Here is a 20,284-nt window from a genome sequence, read left to right as displayed (position 1 = left end):
TCTTGGAAAAGACCCTGGTGGAGGTGCATGTCTGTGTACACTGAACTTGGACGTGACATCCAGTGAGAGTGGAACAAATTACTGTGACTGTCCTTCTGGTTTATTTTTGTCTAGGGGAAGAGAAGTATTGTCTTTTGTGTGCAGTATGTTTATAACTCAATTTCCCTTCTGACTGATGCCTTGCTCCATGCTCTCTCGTCCTCATCCATCTGGTTTCCATTGTAGTTTTAAATGAGGACAGTTTGGCTATCTGGCAGAACAAATGGGGTCTGTGTTACACCAGCTGCCCCTTCCAGCTTCTAAGCTTTCTAAGCTTCCAGCACAGTTTTAATTTTAGGAATGTCAAGTTCGGACTCCCTCCCCCACATCTCCTTTCTGTGCCTGCACATACAGCCCCTGCTGCAGATCCCCATCCACATCTGATCTTTCTTTTATGAGAGACCCAGCCCTGTGATTTACATGCCCTGTAACTCTCATAGAGACATGTTGCAAACCACATGCCAGTGTCTGTACCTTCCTGCATTCAGTGTTGATCCCAGCCCCAGTTCATCAGGAGTCACATCTGAAATAATCCTACCATCTCAGCAACTCCTGGAAGTGGGAGAGAGCTGGTCACTGCTGTTCTAACCTCACTACCCCCGAAAGTCCAAAAGGCTAAGCTTGTAGGAGATCAGAGCTGCTCAGGAATGCCAAAGCTACAGGTCGTGCTCAAAGAAAACATTTATTGTGCTCCAGTTCCATACAAGTGCTGCATTTAGGGGCTTGATTGCAGGAAGTTGATGTAGTCCCTTCACCTCCAGGGATCTGAGGTTGAAGTCTGTAATTTTCAGTTGCAAGTGAAAAGGGTCCTATGTGGGATTTTTTTTTTGACATCACAAAACAGCCAGAAATTTTGTCATCACTGACTGTCTTCCTTTGAGCCAAAGACCTGGTATGACAGGAAATCTTGTATATGATGAGTGAAGGGCACTGGCAGAGATATGTGAGAAGCCCAGGGTTGGAAAAGCAATGAATAATGCAGGGCTGCAGTAAGAGATACTGGCAGAGCTCAGTGCATATTGTTTATTTGCAAGCTATAGGTTGTCTCTGCTATGGAGTTTTCACTTTTAAAAATGGGTTGAATTTTATACATTTGCTACAGATTGTTCCCTTCAGGCCCCTGTTTTTTGCTTACCAGTCCTGAACAGACGGATCTGGCCTTCTCTTCTTCTTACCTGCCTGAGACCTCTTCACCTAATTTACTCCAAGGAAACCTAGAATTCAGCCAAAAAAAATGGTGTGATTTAATAGATATTACTTTCAAGAGGTCAAATTAGTCACAACAAACATCAGTATCTGCAGTTTTAGTTGGTTTTCTTATTCTTAACACTGAGATTTTAAGAATTATCTAATAAAGGATGCTTTGTGCTTGGACCCCATTTTTTGGCAGCCAGGCACCATCATACAAGGCTTGTCTCCATGAAAGACTGTTAACCTTTAAATAAACTGTGTCATGTGACTATCATGATCAAATATGTTTTCTGTTTAATTGATTCTTCTTTTTTTTTTTTGGGTTGCATGGAGTTCAATGGTTTCTGTTCTCTGATCCAGAAAGATCTGAGGCGGACATGGATCTGCCTAATTTTCATTTTTCATTTTTGCTGGTTACATGTCATTTATTCTGAGAGCCCTAACAAGAAGGAAATTTTTTTTAGCATTCTCATCATCATATGATCTCAGTTCCCTACTGCAGTTCAAGATAATCAGGACTTACTCAGAGATAGGAAGGTCCTCTTTTTTTTTGATGTGTCACTTGGACTTTTTTGGAAGGACATTAAGGAAATTTCATTCTGCTTTTCTTTTTCTTTTTTTCCCTCTGTCTCTTTCCACACTATTTTGTCCACATAGGAAGTAGGTGTTACATGCATTGAATGCTTCCCAGGTTCTTTCCTTTCTGGAAGGCTTTGATGTGCCTTCCCCACCAAAGTTCTTGAGGAGAGAATGCCATAACTCTGTGACTGTTGTGGACAAGGCTTTGACTCTGTAGACTTCACCTGTTCTCTTTGCAATTTCATGGCTTCATGAACACTGTTGTAGGCTTAGGGCCTCTGCCATGAGCTCCACCCAACAACCTGAGGATCTTGAGAATCAGCACAAGGGCTTTGAGTGTGACACAGCATAACCAATGTATCCATGTTATGAGTGCCTGCTCAAAATGCCCATAAAGTCAGTTTTTCTCTGTTGTTTTGGAGAAGCTCCTTTGACTGAGAAGAATTAGTCTGTTTGGACTGTTCAGGTTTCCAAGTAATCACTGAGACTTTGTACTCCTGCATTTGGGTTGGCCAAAAGACAAGAGAAGGGACGTACAAAAGGACTTCTTTTTTATCGCCCTCAGCAAGTCAGGAGGCAGAGGGGCAGCACTTCCCTGACTGACTGGCTCAGTAGCAGTCTGTCACTGAGGTGGCTGCAAGCTTGGAAGCCTTCTCACCAGAGTCTGTGCCCTGAAGTACTTGGTCGGGATAGGTGCACCCATGAGCTGATTCTGGCCTCTGTGGCTCCCATGAGAAATAATAAAATAATGAAAATTAATAATGTACCAACAGTTTTTGTTCAGGCTATCATCTGAGTGCTGTCTCTGGATGCCATCTGCTGAAGCACATGTTAATATGTCATTATACCACTGAACTTTGAGCAGAAGAACTCAGGGAAGGTCCAGCCAGAGGCAGTGTCTCTGGGGTGTCACAAAAATGCAGTCATTGCTATGGCCTGGCTTTCCAGTCAAATCTATGGCTTAGTTGGTTTTCCTCCATACAGCTTTTGAAAGGTGCAGTGCAGCAGAGTCAGCATTACAGCAGGGAACTTTTGACTTGTGGATTTACTGACTTTTGTGCCTATGGCTCTATGAAACACTGCATTAAATACACAGTAGTTTCTAGCACCTAATAAGGAAAGGCTTTCTTACTGTTATTGTTATAGCTTGGGTTGTTATAGTACTGGGGACAGGGAGGCTTGATCTGATCAAGAGAATGGGGGGTTCTTATACCTATATAACGGGGAAAAAATAAGCATATACTTTGGGTCCAAGTCTGGATGTAAATGTTGTGCCTCCTTCTCCACTCAGCTTTAGGACTGGTTAAGTCTTTGTCTAGCTATGCTGATGGAGTTATTTTGAAGACGATGTCAGGTTTTGTAAGTGTGCAGATCTAGTCAATATTTGAACTTTATATCCCCTCAGTGGGATTTATGAGCACTAAACTGTGGGTATGTAGGCTTATATGGAAATGTGAATGCTTCTCTGATTTTTATCCAAGCCAATGAGACCTTTTGGCACAATTCAGCAAGACTCTATAGTGGGGAAGATGGAGGTTCCCAGGACCTCATGCTTTACCACATGCTTTCAATTAGAATGAAAGAGCTTTTATTCTATTTTGGAAGAAAAAGGAAGAGGGGGAAACCCTACCTTTCTTTTTGCTATGTTACTGTGATTTCAGGGTCAGTCATTGTCACATGTCAATGAGCATTGCATGGCACAACTGCAGCATATCCTTACGGCCACTTTGCAGGCGGTGTTTTTGATTTGGCCTGTATTTGTATTTCTCTCATTGCTGTACCCTTCCCTGCATCCACAGAGAGCCTCTGCTATTTTTTCATAGAACTGTCTCTGTGGTGACTTGTGGGAGCTGTTACTGTGTATTCATTGGACATTTTGCTTTCCTCTTGTAGTCCCTTATGTACTGAAGAGCTGTGCGGAGTTCATTGAGACTCATGGCATTGTGGATGGGATCTACCGACTCTCAGGAGTGACATCCAACATACAGAAGTTGAGGTAAGGGCAACGTTTGGGGGTGTCAGAGGGATTCAGGGACCTTGCTCAGCACCTGTTTGGTATTAGTCCCTCAGGTACAGACTGTGGCCAACAGGGCTCCACACTGATGCAGAAGATAAACTGTCTTTGAAGGTGGTAATGGGGAAGACAACATTTTAGGGATTACTCCCAAAAACCCTCTATCTCCCTCTGCATCTGTTAGTGGGAAAGGCATGGAGGGTCTCAGTGCAAATTCAGAGTTGCTCTCTCTCACTTTGGGACAAAGCAATCTCCTTACATCAGTTTGAGGTGTATTCCCTGTGTTTGGGATAATGAAGACTGAAACCTCAGGGCCAGAACTTGGGACACAATCTGGGCCAGCCTGCAGAGACATCTCTTCTTTCCCATTTGTTTTTTCTCTACCTGTAAGCAAGTACCTAGGGTGGAGTACTGGCCTGCTACAGCTCCTATTCACCCATATTGTTATGTTTCCATGTTGTTTCAGACAAGAATTTGTTTCTGACCAATGCCCAGATCTGACAAGGGAAGTTTATCTCCAGGACATCCACTGTGTGGGGTCACTCTGCAAGCTGTACTTCAGGGAACTGCCCAACCCTCTCCTCACTTATGAGCTCTACGAGAAATTCACGGTGAGACCCTTGACTGTTCTTATTCCTCTCCAGCAGTGTGGATGTGCTACAGATTCCTCCATGACAGCTGTTTGGGATTCACTCCAATGTCCTGGCTTCTGGTCCATCTATCCATATAAACACTTCTCAGTGCTCTTACCTTCTCATCTTGTGTTGGCTCTCTTTCCCTGTCCTTGTTTCTTTTCACCATTTCATGTTTATTTCTCTCAGTTTGTCTGCTGTTTCCTCCCCTACATCTTGCTCATTTTTTCACTGCATTGCTTCCCTGCTGCCTCTTTCTCTCCCCACTGTGTACCTCCTCCCAGCACTATTAATTCTATTTCTTTTCCTCATTGCTGTCCATCACTGAGAGTCTTCTAGGTCACCTGGGCTTGTGATCATACTCACAGGGGTGTGGTTTCCTCCTCCCTGTCACTCCAACTGTCCCTGACACCCGCACAAACTGATTTCCCAGCCCATGTGTACAGCATCAACTTTTCTGCATCTGTCACATTTTTCATACTGTTGTTGCACTGCAAATGAGGATATCAGTTATGCCAGATATAGCATATCAGGTCCATCATGACTGCATTATAAATAAAAATGGCAGAGGAAAGTGGCAACTGGCCAAGCAGAAATCTCTAACTTTGTTTAAAGAGATTACAATTCAAGGAGTAGTTACTTGGTTCTGGAAAATAGCCATAGATTATACACAGGTATACAGTTGGAGCTTAGGAGCTGACTGTCGGGGAGCAGAAATATAAGACCACAAAGCCTGAATTTTTAAGAAACTTGCCTAATTTTGATGACAGATAATATTTTATTAAAAGGTGGTACAGCAGGTTATGCTTGTTATTAAAGCTGCCTGTTTCTTAGCACTCTAAATCTACTTGCAGTTTTTTATGATGCCAACAAATTTACATTCCATCAAGACTGAAATGTTGTGTGCTGAAGGTATGCACTTTCAGCTAGAAGAATTCACGAACTTCTCAGGATGACTGATGTGGGGGATGGGAAAGATTGTTTTCACACATCTGTCCTTTGTTAAAAATTTCTGTCATCCTACTCTTTCCCATTTGCTTGGGAGGAGGAGGTGACAGTCATTGCCAAAAATGTCAGATGTTGCAGAGAAGTTCTGCAAAATCAGGTATTGCTGTCTGAGTTACCCCTATCCTGAATCAAGCACTTCCAAGTGACACTGCTGTGGCACAAGAGGCACTGGAAGAGATCCACGGGGTCCTTAGAAGGAGATGCTCTCCAAAGATTCCCTGCTCTGGGAAGAGGCATCAGTGCAAAGAGTGCTTGCTGTGCAGCAGAGCCAGATGAGACCAGCCAAGAGGAAGCTTGCTGTAAGAAATCAGAGATCTGTTAGGGACATGACTCTTCTGGGGATCATGGGGTAGAGTGGCTTGCTGTGCTGCCTGACAGATGTGCAGTAATGTTAGGTGTCTTGCTGTTCCAATTCCAAATTTTAAGTAAGATTGGTCTTTGTTTCAAAGTTATGTATAGCCAAATCTTCAGGGAAAATCCTGAGCAGATTTGAAATGTTGACCAGCATCCTCAGGATAAAAGGATTCTGATGATATGGAGGAGGATTGCTGGGGACTGTCAGGAGGAATAGGATCTTGAAAATACAGGGTATCCTTCAGCCTTTCACTGTAACTAATGAATCTCATTCTTGTTGGAACTATTTGGCTGGTGTCTTCCTGTCTATCACTACTGATTTATGTAAAAAAAAAAATGTCCTGAAGGAAACATTAAGATGGAAACTTTTTTTAGGAAAGAATATTTGCTGAAAAGTGAAATTTAGAGATGATAATTTGCAGATTTTCAGTAGTACATTTGGTAAATAGCTTTATTCAAAAACAAAAGGGAAAATATGTCTGTAATTGAGTGTTTCTTTTACAAGTACTTTCTAAAGGAAATGTTTCCACATTACATCAACACATCAGACTTACATAAAATGTCTTTCAGAAAAGGGTTAAATAGTTCCAAATTTAAATTATTATTTCTGTTTGAGTGCAATGCTTTTGGTCAACCTTGAACAGTTGTTTTATAAAATCTTATGCCAGCTTCCCAAAATGTTGTCACTTTGTGTTGACCAAAAAGATTCCTTTTCTAATCTCCGGCTTTTCAGTTTTTCCATTTAGCCACAAAATCCATTATTCATGTAAGCCTGTTCAGTAAGGATTTATAATTGGTAACCCGGCTGACAGGAAGCACAGTCAGATACCAGGAGGAAAGAAAGAAACAAGACCAATTCCCCAAGGAGCAGAAAACTCACTAGGAAGGTGTGTGTGCATGGAGTGTCTGAACAGGGAGCAGTGGCAGCTGTACCTCAGCAGACAAGTGCTGGTAGGAATAAAGAACACATGCTAATCCCAGCCTGACTGAGCCAGAGCTGTCTCCGAGTTGGGATAGGCTGCACTGTGAGTCACCACAGTGATTCAGACATTTCTGTCTAAGGAAAATCAAATATTTAATGATTAGGGAGAGGTTGGCCTTTTGGTCATCACTATGTCAAGTTCTCAGTTGTAACATCCTGGTCATGACCTTACTGGCTATAAATTTTTGCCAGATGATTGCCATCTTGTATTCTAGTGATGGATGCTTGTTTCCCAGGACAGATAATTTGACTCTGCTTGGCTTGTTCTAGCCTGGGCATAGAGGGACCACGTACTCCCTCAGAGCAAAGCAGCTCTAGGAGGCCAATTACCTTCTCTCTCTGGACTCCATTACACTTGTTAACCAGGGCTCATGAATTGTGCACTCGACGAATCACTAGAGGAGTTGAAAAAATCTTAAATGGCATAAATGCATACCATGATGAACAGATATACAATAATTGGAAATATTGTTTCTTCCTTGAATTCCATATTCTGCTGCTGTAATCTGCAGTTTTGAAGGGCTCCTCAGATGTCAAAAGCACAGCTCGTGTGGGTCAGACATGTGGCTTGGAGGACTGAATGGGTCAGGACCTCAAAGAAGCTGGTGTTTGTTTGCTGTCTAATCATTAGGTCTTTGAGACATAGAAGGTTGAATATGGGAATTAAAATGTGCATCAGGGAAGAAAATATTGTGTATAATCTAGTTTAAATCTAATGCTTTAGATGCACCAGTTAAAGTGTTTATTTCTCTCAGTCTCCATCTCTCCATCTTTGGACAAGGTTACAAGAGCTCTCTTGTTTTGATTTGCCATCACTTCTCTGGCCTGGAAATTGGCAATGTTTGGTTAGCTGATGGTTGTAGAGGAGAACTGATCTGCAGGGAAAAGGGCAGTGACAAAACCAGCAGTGGTGGTAGTATCATCATGGTGACTGCTTCAAGAAGATGCTTCTCTAGTGGTGGCTGGTGATTTCAGGTTCGCGATGTTTAAGTGACAGGTGGCTTGGGAAGGTTTCCTTTCCTTCCCGGGCAGTGCTGACATCTCTCTGGAGGCAAAGCTTGTGCTGGCAGTGTGGGTCGCAGCATCTTCCTTTGAAATCTCTCCAAACTCCAGAGGCAATCGGGTGGGTAGAAGAAGTTTCCCAGACAGTCATGCTCTGTTTGAACTGGCTGGTGGCTTGTCCTCCCCCAGCACAAATATTGAAAGGGAATAGCTGAACAGATGAATACCAGTGAAGTGAACTCCTAGGAATGCTGACAAAAGCTTCTCATGACTTTCTGAGCTCTTGGTCTGTAGAGATTTGCTCAAGACTGAGATGTATAACCTTGATTCTGTCTAACACTGAGTATAAGAATTTATTAATCTGCTGGGCAGGGACTCTGCTAAGACTTCTTCCATCATGAAAGATGCAAACCCACACAAACAATCCCCTCCACTATGTTCTTATAATAGTCAAAATATTGCTTATTTTGAATATGAAGCATGTATATCCAAGGTGCTCTTGTAACACAGAGCTTAAAAACCATTTATTTTTAACAGGTTATTTTTTGGGGGGGTGTAATTACTTTTTGCTTTTTCTATTACTGTCACTTCTCTGTTTCTCCTCTCTTTCTATTTCACCCATCATTGCCAAGTTAAAACACAGGGAAAAGAACGAAAAAAATATTCCATGAAAAGAAAAGCAAAACAAACCAACACAAGCCAAAAACCCCCCTGTAATTTGTAACTGAAGGTCTAAGTCCTTGAATGCCCTTCTCCCATAAATACTGACCACCATGTCTGGGCATGGTGTGCTGAAACATTGAATAACAGTTCAGGAAATCTCTTCTGTGCTGAGCACACAAAGAAATTTCTTCTTCCAGTATCTCTATATGGTAGCAAGAGAACATTCCCTCTGAGATAGGGTGTCCATGTGACCCTTCTTATCCCTCTTCTCCTCCTGAGTCCATTGACAGGGTGTACAGTGTACTCTTTCCTTGTATCCCTGCAGGAAGCAGTGTCACGCTTCCCCGAGGACGAGCAGCTGGCACGAATTCAAAATGTCATCCAGGAGCTCCCACCATCACATTACAGGTAAGATTGTGTCCACAATGGTGCTGAGGATCAGCAGGGTGATCACATTCTCATCAGGGAATAGTGCCTGAAATAGCTCTGGGATTAATTTCCATAAATCAATTTCCAAAGGCTGAGTCACCATTTCCAAATCTGGCAACAATTTATCTGGCATTTAAATATCATTGAACAAACCTTTATTAGAGACAGAGCAAGGTCTCCCTGCTTCAGTCTTACCATCCTCCTTCCCCAAGTATGACTGCTGTGGCAGCCTTGGGCAGTGTCCTGAGTGTGAGAAGGAGAAGATGATCTGCTGGAGGTGCTTGGGCAAGAGCTAAGAGCTCCACCTTGGCAGCATCCCGTTCTCTCTTCCACCCATCTGCCATCATCTTTGCTCCCATCATGCTAAGGATAATTTGGTTCATGCCCTACCCTTGGCCACCCCAGAGTATGGCTGTTCAGGTATTCACTGCCATCCCATGTAAATGCTGGTGCTGTCTCCTCTCTGCAATGGGCTATGTTGTGCCATTGCAGACACTTGGGGAGGGGACTGGGCTGGCTCTGAGCCTTGCTGTCCCAGCAGGCAGGCACTGGTAATGTGACACATTTTATTTCTTTATGTGAAACCACTCCAGAACATTGGAATACTTGATCAAGCACCTGACTCACCTGGCCTCCTTCAGCAACATGACCAATATGCACACCAGAAACCTGGCCTTGGTGTGGGCTCCAAATCTCCTCAGGTACAGTAGAGATTCCTCTAATCCAGAGCACCATGCAGAGCTCCAAGGGGTGTGGCAGCATCTGAGACTGATGACCTGAGGGAAATGCAAAGATGGGAAAAGTTGAACAGCTAAAGGGAAGAGCATAGCAGAACAAACAGCTTTTTTTCCAGGTTGAATAAGGTTTCACTGCCAGTGTCCAAGGAAGCTTGTGGGTTTGTGTGTTTCTTATTTTAAAAAGCTGTTATTTGCAAGTTGAGCATAGATTTAGAAATGAGGACTTAACTCATAACTTGGGAACGCTAATGACTTTTTTGTTGATGCCAGTGCTTCTGCAGCAGGGCAGTGAGAGACAGCAAGGATCAGAAGGGAGAGAAACAGGGCAATAATATTACAGACCTGTTCCCAGATCTGCTTGTGCAAAAGTGAGATGAGCTTGCTGGGCTTGAAATGGCAGCCAGTGTCAGATCTCAAGACCACCAGCTAGTTTCTCATGTTTGTTATGTCCAGCACTCTACTGTGAAGAAGCCTGGATTAGATGCAGACAGGAGTTTGGCTGCTATCTTGTAGACCTAAGCAGAACAAGGAAAAATAGCATCTGGGGGAAAAAAAAACCCAAAAAACTTTATATCTTGTCAAAATTCCTTTTCCATCCATCCAATACCTCTGCTTTTAGAGGAATGAACTGTGCAGGAAGAGTCCAGGACTGCAGCTGGTGAGGGGAGGAGGAGGGGAGGGGTACAGGAGAGGGATGATGGCAAAGCCCTGAAGTAGTCCTGGGCTGGCAGAGGACGTTGGCTAGAGAGGTACCAGGCTGAAAATCATGCTATAAAGAGTTATCTTTCTGAATGCCAAAAATGGCAGAGCATGTTCTGAAAATGAATCAAATGTTGGCTCTATTGAATATCATAAATTGGGCCTTTACTACTGAGATGTTTTTATTCTATCATCTGTCCTTGTCAAAAACAAAATAAAAAAAATAAAAAAAAATTAAAAAAAAAAAAAAAAAGAAGCAGAGAAAAAAAAGAAGCCTGTTTTTCCTTTGCAATCTTTCATAAGTACAAGTCCCAGGGAGGAAAAGAAAGGATAAAGCAATGCAACTGCAGTCTCCTTACAGGGTTATCCTCTTGGCAACGGCCCAAACTGTTATCTAATGCACCAGTCATTAACTTTACAAAGGAACCATTGCCCAAAGATAATTTCTTCAGCTACACTTTGGCAAGATAAGGAATGTGGGAGCACAGGGCGGCAGAGAAGAGACTATTGGGGCACATGGCAAAGTATTGAACCAATTGGCACTGGGAAGACCTGGGCAGGGTCTAAGGGATTTCACTGAGAGGTGATTGAAGCACTGAGTAGGGATCTAGAAGCAGCATTTGAAGGCTCTTGTGTTGTCTTTTAGGCCCTGCCTTGAAATAACTAAAATAGGAAAAAGGGATAAGAATGCAACTTGATAGTCACCTGCTGAAGAATGTAAAAGCCAAGTGGGGAAAATAGCACATTCAGGAAAGGAAGTAGCAGAGATGGCAAAGAAAACAGAGAAAATATTTTTTAAAAGATTGAAAAGACAGAGAGAGGGTGAAGGCCTGTGAGGGAAGGAGAGGAAGAAGTACAGCAAGAGTGGGGAAATCATCCCTGTTGCTTTGCTTGCAGGAAGAAACCTGGTCTGTCTTTACCAGGGGCTGTGTGTGGTAGTGCTGACTACTGGTATCCCTCTTTTCTCATGCAGGTCAAAGGAGATTGAGGCAGTCGGCTGCAATGGGGATGCAGCTTTCCTGGAGGTGCGTGTGCAGCAATTAGTGATCGAGTTCATCCTGAACCACGTGGATCAGATCTTCAATAACAACAGGAAAGCCAGCTGTCCAGAGAACATTGGTAGCAACCTCCCTGAGCCACTTACCATGTCACTTGCTATGTAGTTTAGCTCTCCCTTCAACTATTACTACAAGCACAGTAACCCTTGCAATCACCACAAACTTTGTCAAAGACACCTTGAGCCCAATATCTCATTTCTCTTGTCTTCTTCATTTTATTTTTCAACATTTTCTTTTTGAATACTAGCCTCCTTTAGTGTTTTTTCAGGTTGCCTTATGTCTCATATTTTGCATGATCTCACGTGGCTTAACCATTTCCACAAAGGAAGATCACCAGATTGATTCTCAATCTTGGTCTAAGCTTTCTCTCTATGTCCATCAACCACAGTCTCAGCTCTTCTCTCAGATTCCCCCGGTTACAAATCCTCATTCCAACAATACCTGCCCTGCAACCATTTCCACCCAAATCAGAGGTCACACTCCCAGGCACTCCCAGGAAAAAAATTAATCCTGTGCTCCAAAAACTTATATCTTGTTCCTGGGGACATTTTATAAAAGAGATTTGGGTTTTTTTCCTGGGACATCAATAGTTTTCAGAGATGCTGATTTTGCTGTTTAGTGATGTTGGCAAACACTGGGAAGTGAGAAAACATGGATCCACAGTAACCTTACATAATTGCAGAAAAATGCACATTCCCATATTATGCACTCAAAAGATTTCTGACACCTTCAGTACTCAGGAAGTATCTACCTTAGCAGCCCTGTGTCAGCTCATTCTACCCATCCTTACCTTAATATGGCTTTGCCACTGCCCTCATAAATACTTTCAGTTCCCTGGGCTATCAGTGACCCTGCTTTCTCTGGCCCTGAAATGGATTAAAAAGTTAAAGTAATGCTGGTTTTTAGAAGAATCCCCTGTCCTGAAACAAGACAAGGAGAAAGATGTGGAAGTGAGAGAAAAAACTGGGCAACAAATTGGGTTTAGGGACTGAACTGCTTCAAAATTGGGGGTGGGTGGGGGCAGAATGGAGGAAGGGAGTTAGGGAGGAGTAAAGGGAATGTGTGAATCCTGGTGGTTTTCAGAGACACCTCCTTCACACAGAAGCATCTGCAGCAGAGGAAGCAAATCCACACAACACAGCCTTTGGCTGGCAGGCATGGCCCCTGCTGGGAATATACTCAGATGGATAAGGTTGCTGGGGAGCTGAAAGGCTTATCTGACAAAAAGCCTTTCTCCCTGCATGTGCCACTTCTTTCCCCCTCCATGGGAGACGTTCCTGTCAAATAAAGTCATGAAGCTCTTGCTCTCATCTCTCCTCACCCCAGGCTGGAATGTACTTTCTTGTTTTTTAGAGAGTGCATCAGTTGTGAAAAGTTTGACCCTCCCCTCAGCCTCTCTGCCAATGAAACTGGTGAGCCTAGAAGAAGCCCAGGCACGGAGTCTGTCTGCATCCCATCCTGCTCGGAAGGAGAGGAGAGAGAATAGCTTGCCTGAGATTGTGCCTGTAATTGGGTCCCTCTTCCACACAGTTGTTGACCTTCCTGACAGCAAGTAAGTTGTTTTTTTTTTTTTGAATACTAGCCTCCTACTAGCCACAAGGAGTTTAAAGCACAAACAAAAAAGGCTCCCCAGTGTGATTTGGACTGATGGTTTGGTTAATTTAATACCCCCACACAAGCACTCATATAAATCTACTGCCACTATCCAAAGAAAATTCAGTGTCCTCTAAAAAGGCAGAGCTACTCCTGAGAAGTATTGCAGGTGCTGAGTTCATAACTTCACTAGTTCTCATCTCCATCAGGGCAGAACCTTACGGTAGGACAGATGAATTGTCTTTGCATCCTTGTGCCAGCTCAGAAATTGGCTAAACATGGGATGAGCATGGAGCAGGTTGGGCCCAGCTCATCTACGAGTTCCACCTGTTGGTGGCTGGTCCAGGGCATACCTGGTGCCACTGACCTGCTTCAGATTCTTCATTCTCCTGGTTCCTCTGCAATTACAGCCAAGAAGGAAGGCTCATTTTCACTCCCAGCATGAAGAGATATTTACATAGTGGCACCTATGCCAGCTATGTCTATGCCAGGAGAAGAGTCTGATTTCAGCTGAGATTGCTGCAGTTGTTGGCACAGCTGCCCAGAATTAGTATTTATCTATTGATCTATCTAACTGTTAATATATAGCCACTCTACTGCCTGTTTTGATAGATTATGCCCTCTGCAACAGGAGACTCATTAATCTACTGACCCAGAAATCACCAGAACAAAAATATTTATTGGCACTTTATGTATTAAAGCAAAAAGGAGTCATCTAATAGAATACTGGCAAGAGGATAACCAGCTTAAGACAAAAGGATGTTTGTCCCTCTAAAGTGCCTTCTCCTTTCTCATTTGAAGAGAAAAATCCTATCCCCAAGATAGGATCAGTCCCCTTTGTAAGATGATATGTGCTTCTCTGTGTACTCATCAGAAAGAAAAGCAGAAATATGGGGATAGAAAGCCCAATATAGAGAGCGAGACAGGAAGATAAAAGAATTCTTGCTCTGAAAGAGGGGAGATGGAAAGAGGAGTCAGAATGAGCATGAAGGAAGTGAAACAGGGTGTCGTGAAGAAATACGCATACAAGAAAAAAATTGCATTAGGACAAGCAGTTTCTTTCTGCAAAGGCTGGGATTTCCAAAGAGACATAGGGAACTGGTGTCCCACTTCCTCTGACAGTTATAAGAAACTGATTTATTTCCCTTAAACCTCCTCCTGTTTGATTAGTACATTATACTTGCATATGAGTATATAACACCTGTGATAAAATAAATGTTGGCCTGAGAAGCATTAATAGTTTGCCTTAAGGAATCCTTTTAATTTTAAAAGCCTAACTTTAAAAGCCTTTAAAGCCTAACTTTGTGCACTGAGAAACAGTACCAGTTCCATCAGTTCCCTGGAATTTATCATACATTGTGTCATTAAAACCTATTAAAAAGGCAATTTTACTTTGCTTTATTGCGGGATAGCCTGAGCCTTGGAAATTTCTTCTTTCAAACATGGTTGATTGTTGCTGTAGCATGATACCAGAGCCAACCATGTGAAAATTTACGTGTCTTTCCATCCATGAAATAGTTAAATCAGCAGTACAGATAAATAACTTACAGCGTGCTTGCTTCCTATGTAGCCAACAAGGGCTGGTTGTATAGCTATGCCTTGCATACTTTAGACTTAAAAGAGGTGTGAGAAGAAAAAAAATGTAAAGTGTTGAGGGGACACAGCTCCAAGGCCTTTGAAGGGGCCTTTGGAGGGTATAAAAACAGTAAAATCTCTAAGATTTGGTAACCACCTGAGACTTTTTTCCCTTCCAGGAGGAAATTATCCACCAAGTCCAAGAAATGGAAGTCAATATTTAATTTGGGCCGCTCTGGCTCGGAATCAAAGTCTAAACTGAGTCGGAATGGGAGTGTCTTTGTAAGAGCACAGAAGCTCTCTGGTAAGAGCACTTTTCAGCTGAATGTTTCTCTCTGAGGCTTTCTTTTGTGTTTTTGGTAGCATGGAACAACCTGTATCCACTTGCCACTAATGCCATAGATTTGAGATAGTCTAATGGGGTCGTGCTTGTTGCCTCGTTTCATGCACATCTCATTTTCCTGTGATGGGAAGAAACACCAAGGAGAATTTGACAAATATTGCATTTTGGTAGCTGGTACATATGCTTCTGTTGTCTAGTTGTCAAGTCTGGAGACTAAAAAATGTTACGTAGATTTGGATTAATCCACTATTCCAGCCCAGCCAGGAAAGCCCTTTCAGGTAAGGGAATGAAATCTTGTGATTTTAATGAGGATTATTTGAGCAAGCTTTGGTCTGTTTCCCTGCACTTCTTCTCATCCCATTCACTTTTAGTGTTTTCACTTGGTTTTGGAATTCTCCATTTTCTTTTTCCAGCCTTTCATTTCCTTACCGTCTTCTCCTCACTCTTTGTTTACCTTTTTTCCCGAATGTCAGGATTTTAATTGGATTAAATTTACAAAGTATAGATCCTCTTCACTGCCCCTTATTCCACCTTGGTCCATTTGGTTGTAGTCACTCAATTTCCACATTTTCTGTTTTTTTTTCGTTCCATTTTATTTTATCATATCTCCTTTCCAGGGAGTTTGTTAGACTTTGTAGTCTGATTTCAAGATTTCATTCTCTTTCCTGAAAGGGAATTTCGTTCCCTTTCTCTGTCTCCTAAGGCTCATTACATGAGACTGGGTGGATGGCTGTCCTTCTAGGCTGTCCTTCCACTGAAGGTCGTTAAAGAACCAACTGCATTCAGTGTCTTTGTTAAAAGCAGGGCACCATGGGTACCTTCACCTCTGGCTCTCAGCACTTTGAGGGAGGCCATTGCTTTTGCAGAATTTACAAGAGAGAGGTTGTGTTTTCTCCTGGCTGTGATCCTAAATTCTAAGCTCTCCTGCGCTGCAATCTCGTAAACACTCTGCTTCCTAGAAAATCACATGGCAGTGTAAGTTCCAACTGTTAAGAAATAATGATTCAAGCTCTAAAAATCATGAACTTAACTTAAAAGTAATCACATTTTTAAAAACAAATAATGCCTTTTTATTTTGAATTAATAAAGAAATGTTTTGGGTTTATATGTACTAGATTTTTTTAATATCTCCAAGTCAAGGAATTTATTTTCTATAGGGAGATGAAGGTGCATTTTTTATTTTATATTTTCATGACTCCAGGAGCTGGTGTTTGGAGGACTACTGCCTAACATTGCAAGACTTCAAATAAAATAGTTAATATTGGCAACATTAGCTACCACCACATATAAGAGAGGCTGTATTTGGATCAGAAATGAGTGTGAAGCCAAATGTGGGATCCAGTTCTTTCTGGATCCCTGCCTTCATCATGCTTTGCGTGTACAGATGGCTTCACACAGTGTGCCCATGACAGACTTCAAAATAGCTCTCTGTCCTATTTTGATCACAGGATCACCTTCTCACCTTCATAAGGAATAGTCTGCCTCAAAATAGTGCTAACCCAAGGAGGCCCAGGAATGATGGCAGCTCCAGAGATCCTGGAGGCTGAGCCTTGTTGCAAGGACAGTACTGAGTGACAGAGGTCTGGACATTTTCACCAGGAGGACACACAAATGCACAGCTGTGAGCAGAGTTATCAGCACTGCAGCAGTGTCTTTCAGAAGCTGCACTTTTGTGCTGTTGTGTTACGTTTTTCAGTGCTCTCTGCTTACAGGCTAATGTGAGGGAGCAGACAAAGTTGCTGCTGAAACAGCACATGCTTTAGCACAGCTTGAGTCTGTTCACACAAATCTGTAAGTCACTTAAAATGTGACTTACACATCTCCCCAGCTTGAATTCTGTTTCTCCTGGAAAGTAGAAACAGTGCTCATGGTATCTTATTAAATAAAAAGTAGCCAGGACTCCATATAAATGTAAAAAGTAGCTGGAGTTTCTTCTTTGCTCACTTGAGAGTCGGAGACAGAAGCCTCAATTATTTAAACAAATGAAGTCCAACAAGCCTGCTGACTTTCTTCTTTACCTACTTCGTGCAACTCTGTAAACAGCAAACTTTACTCTCAGACATTTTCCAGATCTCCATGGATGCTTTTTGGGCTGCAGAGAATAACTTGTCTTCCTTGCCAGCTACATTTCCCCACCTCCCTTCATTTTTCAGAGCAGTAACAGCTATAAGCCTCTAAAACCTCTCAGGAGCAGACCTGTAGAGTGCATAGTAACAAATGACAGCTTGCTTCTGGACAAGTAAGTCCAGTGAGGATGGCCAGCAAAATAGGTCACTTACTGCCCTCAGAAATTTCCCAGAGTTCCTGCTGGAGGCAGGGTATGCTCACGTCAGCAAAAGAGCCAGAAGTGCAATGTAAAAATAGCCCAACATTTGCTGTCAGGAATGAGAGGTGAGAAGGCATTTATGTTAGTTTAGTTAAAAAGTCCCCCACAACCAATAGCCTGACTAAGTTGAGGAGGGGAGTGGCACGTGACAGCTTTGGGGATGCTTAACTGCTTCAGAGTGGAGGTGGTGTTGACTGGCTGGGTTAAGTATAGCTCTCCACAGGTCCAGCAGGTGCAAAGCTGTTGTTAGCACTAGCAGATCCCCAGCTGTGTGGACAAGTGTTATGGGTAATAAGCCATGTGGTGTAGATACATGACGGAATGCTTGGAAATGGAAAATGTCTGCCTGGCATGCCTATCTATATGTATGCAGCCTTTGATCTTTATGGGCTGAAGCCTGCAAAGCCACAGGATCTGATACCTGCTTCTGAAATTTTTTTCCCACAGAAAAAGCAACTATTCGGCCGGCGAAGAGCATGGACTCATTGTGTTCCCTGCCAGTGGAAGGTGAGACATCCATAGCCTGCCTGTAGGGGGGAAGGATTTCAGCTCTGCATTTTCAGCAGCAGGGATCACAGAATGGTTTGGGTTGAAAGGGACTTTAGAAATCTCCTAGTTCCAGCAGCCATGCCATAGGCAGGGACACCTTCCACTATACGAGGTGGTACCAACACTTGAACAAGCCTTGAGCACTTCCACGGATGGATCATCCACGGCTGCTCTGGACAACCTGTTCCAGTGTCTCACCACACTCAATGGATGGGCAAACTGTGTCTATCTCACCATGCTGTGTATCTTCATGTACTTATGCCATGGTTCCTGACGTGTGTCCTCACCTCTGTGTGTGTGTGCATTTTTTACTCTTTTCTGTGTTACCGCAGTGCATCCACCTGAGAGTTACCACTGTGTTTAGCTGCACCTTTATTGGCAGTTGGACTTCTTTGATTTCTTTCTTGGTTATTTTGGACACAAAAATCCCATTCATAGATTAAAAAGGCTTACAAAATGCCAACAAAGCCTGGCGTGTGCAGTATATGATAGCTGTAGACTTGGCTGCATCTGTTGGAGAAGAGTGTCTAATAAAAGTCTGAACTGATTTCCACTGGAGGGCATTCACTCCTGTGCTGCCTGCCCATTTTGAAGGAAGCCCTAGGGCTAGAGCACAGAAGGTCTTCAGTGCCTATTGTCTCCATCTATCTGGGAAAATGTGAGTGTTCACTGGGGCAGGACTCATATCTGGAGGGATTGAGGAGGGCACTTCACAGAGGAAGTTTTGTTTGCTTGTGCTTTGCTTCCCACTGACTTGCTCCTATGTTTCCATCTCTAGGGGAGGATGACAAAAGCAGGTTCAAACGGTCAGTGACTACTGGAGGATTCTTTGTTCCCACCAAGATACGAACAGGAGGCACAGGCAGCTCATACGACCTCAGCAAGGAGAATGAGTGGGAAGGATCTGCCATGGGGGCCAAAGGAAGTTCAGAGCTGCGTGGGGAGAAAGGTCTTCCCCGGACACCGCAGATGAAGTCACCCCCTGAGCAGCTGAAGGTTGTCCGGGTAGCAGAGGATGCTGAAAAAGAGCAGACTTCAGCCAAAGGAATGCTCATGTTCTACACCTCTGAAACAGCCACCAAGTCGAGCTTCCCAAGCAGCCTCTTTCCCTTGGAGGCCTCTCCTCATCACCAGAGGAAAGCCCTGAACATCTCAGAGCCATTTGCTGTCTCTGTCCCACTGAGGGTGTCTGCAGTCATCAGTACCAACAGCACACCCTGCCGAGCGCCCACCAAGGAGAAGCATTCCCTTTCCAGTCTAGAGGAGTTGCGTACTCTGGTGGAGAGCACGAGCCCCTCTGCCCTGGAGGCAGAGACCCACACACAGGCAGAGCAAGCAGCAGAGTGCAAGGAGAAACAGCTGGGGCCAGTGGCATCATCCAGAGGTAAATTGCGTTAAGGAGGGGGATATGGGCAGCTGGGCTGCTGGAAGTGCCCTGCAACTTGGTGGTGTGGAGGTTTCTCCAGCTTGATCTTGTGGCAGGAAAGAAACCAACCTATAGCAGAAACCAACCTATAGCAGGGTGGGTGTTGACTTGATAGCAAGTCAGGATGGTGCTTGTTGCAGTTTGGAGCCTGGGGAGGTGGGCAACCTCCCAGAAACATGTGGTTGTGCCTGGAGGGAGCTCTCTATCTTTTTTGGTTAGTGTTGGCTCTTGGCAGCACTGCTTTGTCCCAGGGCACAAGTTTTCAGTCTCAGGTAGTTACATTCATTTGTGTTTCTGATCCAGGGTCTCATCCTGAGGAGGTGGTGACAGCCAGAAAACTGGAATCCTTGGAAACGCCACAGCCAGCAGTGGAAAATGAGGAGATGTGTGGGCAAAGCAGCTGCACCAGTGGCACCAGCAGCCCCCAGCAGTCCTCAGAGCAGAATCCCACCTTGGAACAAACACCAGCATTGGAGTTCCAAAAGGGATCACTCCCTGCAGGGAAAGCAGAGCAAGGACAGCTCAAGATGAAGGATGTCTCTTCAGAAGGCAGCTGTGACAAACAGGAGATTGAGATGGCTAAGACAGAAGATGGATTGCACCTAAGAGATGTGGTAAGGAAGAAGGCATGAGAAAGGTGGGGGACCATGTCATGGCAGTGTCTGGGAGGTTGTTTAAAGTTTCATTATGTGTCTGTAGCTATGAAAACTCAGTCTATAACATAGGCAAAAAAGCACCAATAATTGATCATAAACTGATTTATTTCACTTCTGTGAAATCACCATGTGATGAATTACCTTTTCATAAATACCTACTGGCCCCTTTTGGTCATCTTTTCCTATAACTGTACAATTTCAGTCTGTACCATCTGTCTGCTCTGAGACTGTGCAGATGTGAGACTGTCTGGATGTCTGTGCATTTTGACCCGTGGTCTCTGAATTCTCTTTCTATTTTTGTTGTCTCGTTTGTCCTGGACAGCCTGAAAAGCCTTTCTACTCCTATTCTCTATTCACAATTTTATTTTTTAAATTCTTACTATTTTTTTCCTCCTCTGTATCTCCAGCAAGGCCTTTTCACCAAGTTTC

The 20,284-nt window shown here is 43.5% G+C and overlaps 1 protein-coding gene across 3 annotated transcripts in view; it reads left to right on the top strand.

Moving 5' to 3' along the window:
* ARHGAP31 (Rho GTPase activating protein 31) overlaps positions 1-20,284 on the top strand; it is a 55,239-nt gene that overhangs the window by 29,227 nt on the left and 5,728 nt on the right. For all 3 annotated transcript variants that reach the window (XM_079305255.1, XM_079305257.1, XM_079305256.1), the window contains exons 2-11: positions 3,703-3,805; positions 4,290-4,434; positions 8,790-8,872; positions 9,487-9,594; positions 11,303-11,448; positions 12,741-12,939; positions 14,735-14,859; positions 17,672-17,731; positions 18,552-19,157; positions 19,503-19,813. In XM_079305255.1, coding sequence (XP_079161381.1) covers positions 3,703-3,805; positions 4,290-4,434; positions 8,790-8,872; positions 9,487-9,594; positions 11,303-11,448; positions 12,741-12,939; positions 14,735-14,859; positions 17,672-17,731; positions 18,552-19,157; positions 19,503-19,813 — 1,886 coding nt within the window. The remainder of the gene's footprint in view (positions 1-3,702; positions 3,806-4,289; positions 4,435-8,789; positions 8,873-9,486; positions 9,595-11,302; positions 11,449-12,740; positions 12,940-14,734; positions 14,860-17,671; positions 17,732-18,551; positions 19,158-19,502; positions 19,814-20,284) is intronic.

Source organism: Erithacus rubecula, assembly GCF_903797595.1.
Source record: "Erithacus rubecula genome assembly, chromosome: 1".
NCBI lineage: Eukaryota > Metazoa > Chordata > Aves > Passeriformes > Muscicapidae > Erithacus > Erithacus rubecula.
Note: the sequence above shows the minus strand (reverse complement) of the source record. Positions and strands in the feature narration are given on the sequence as shown.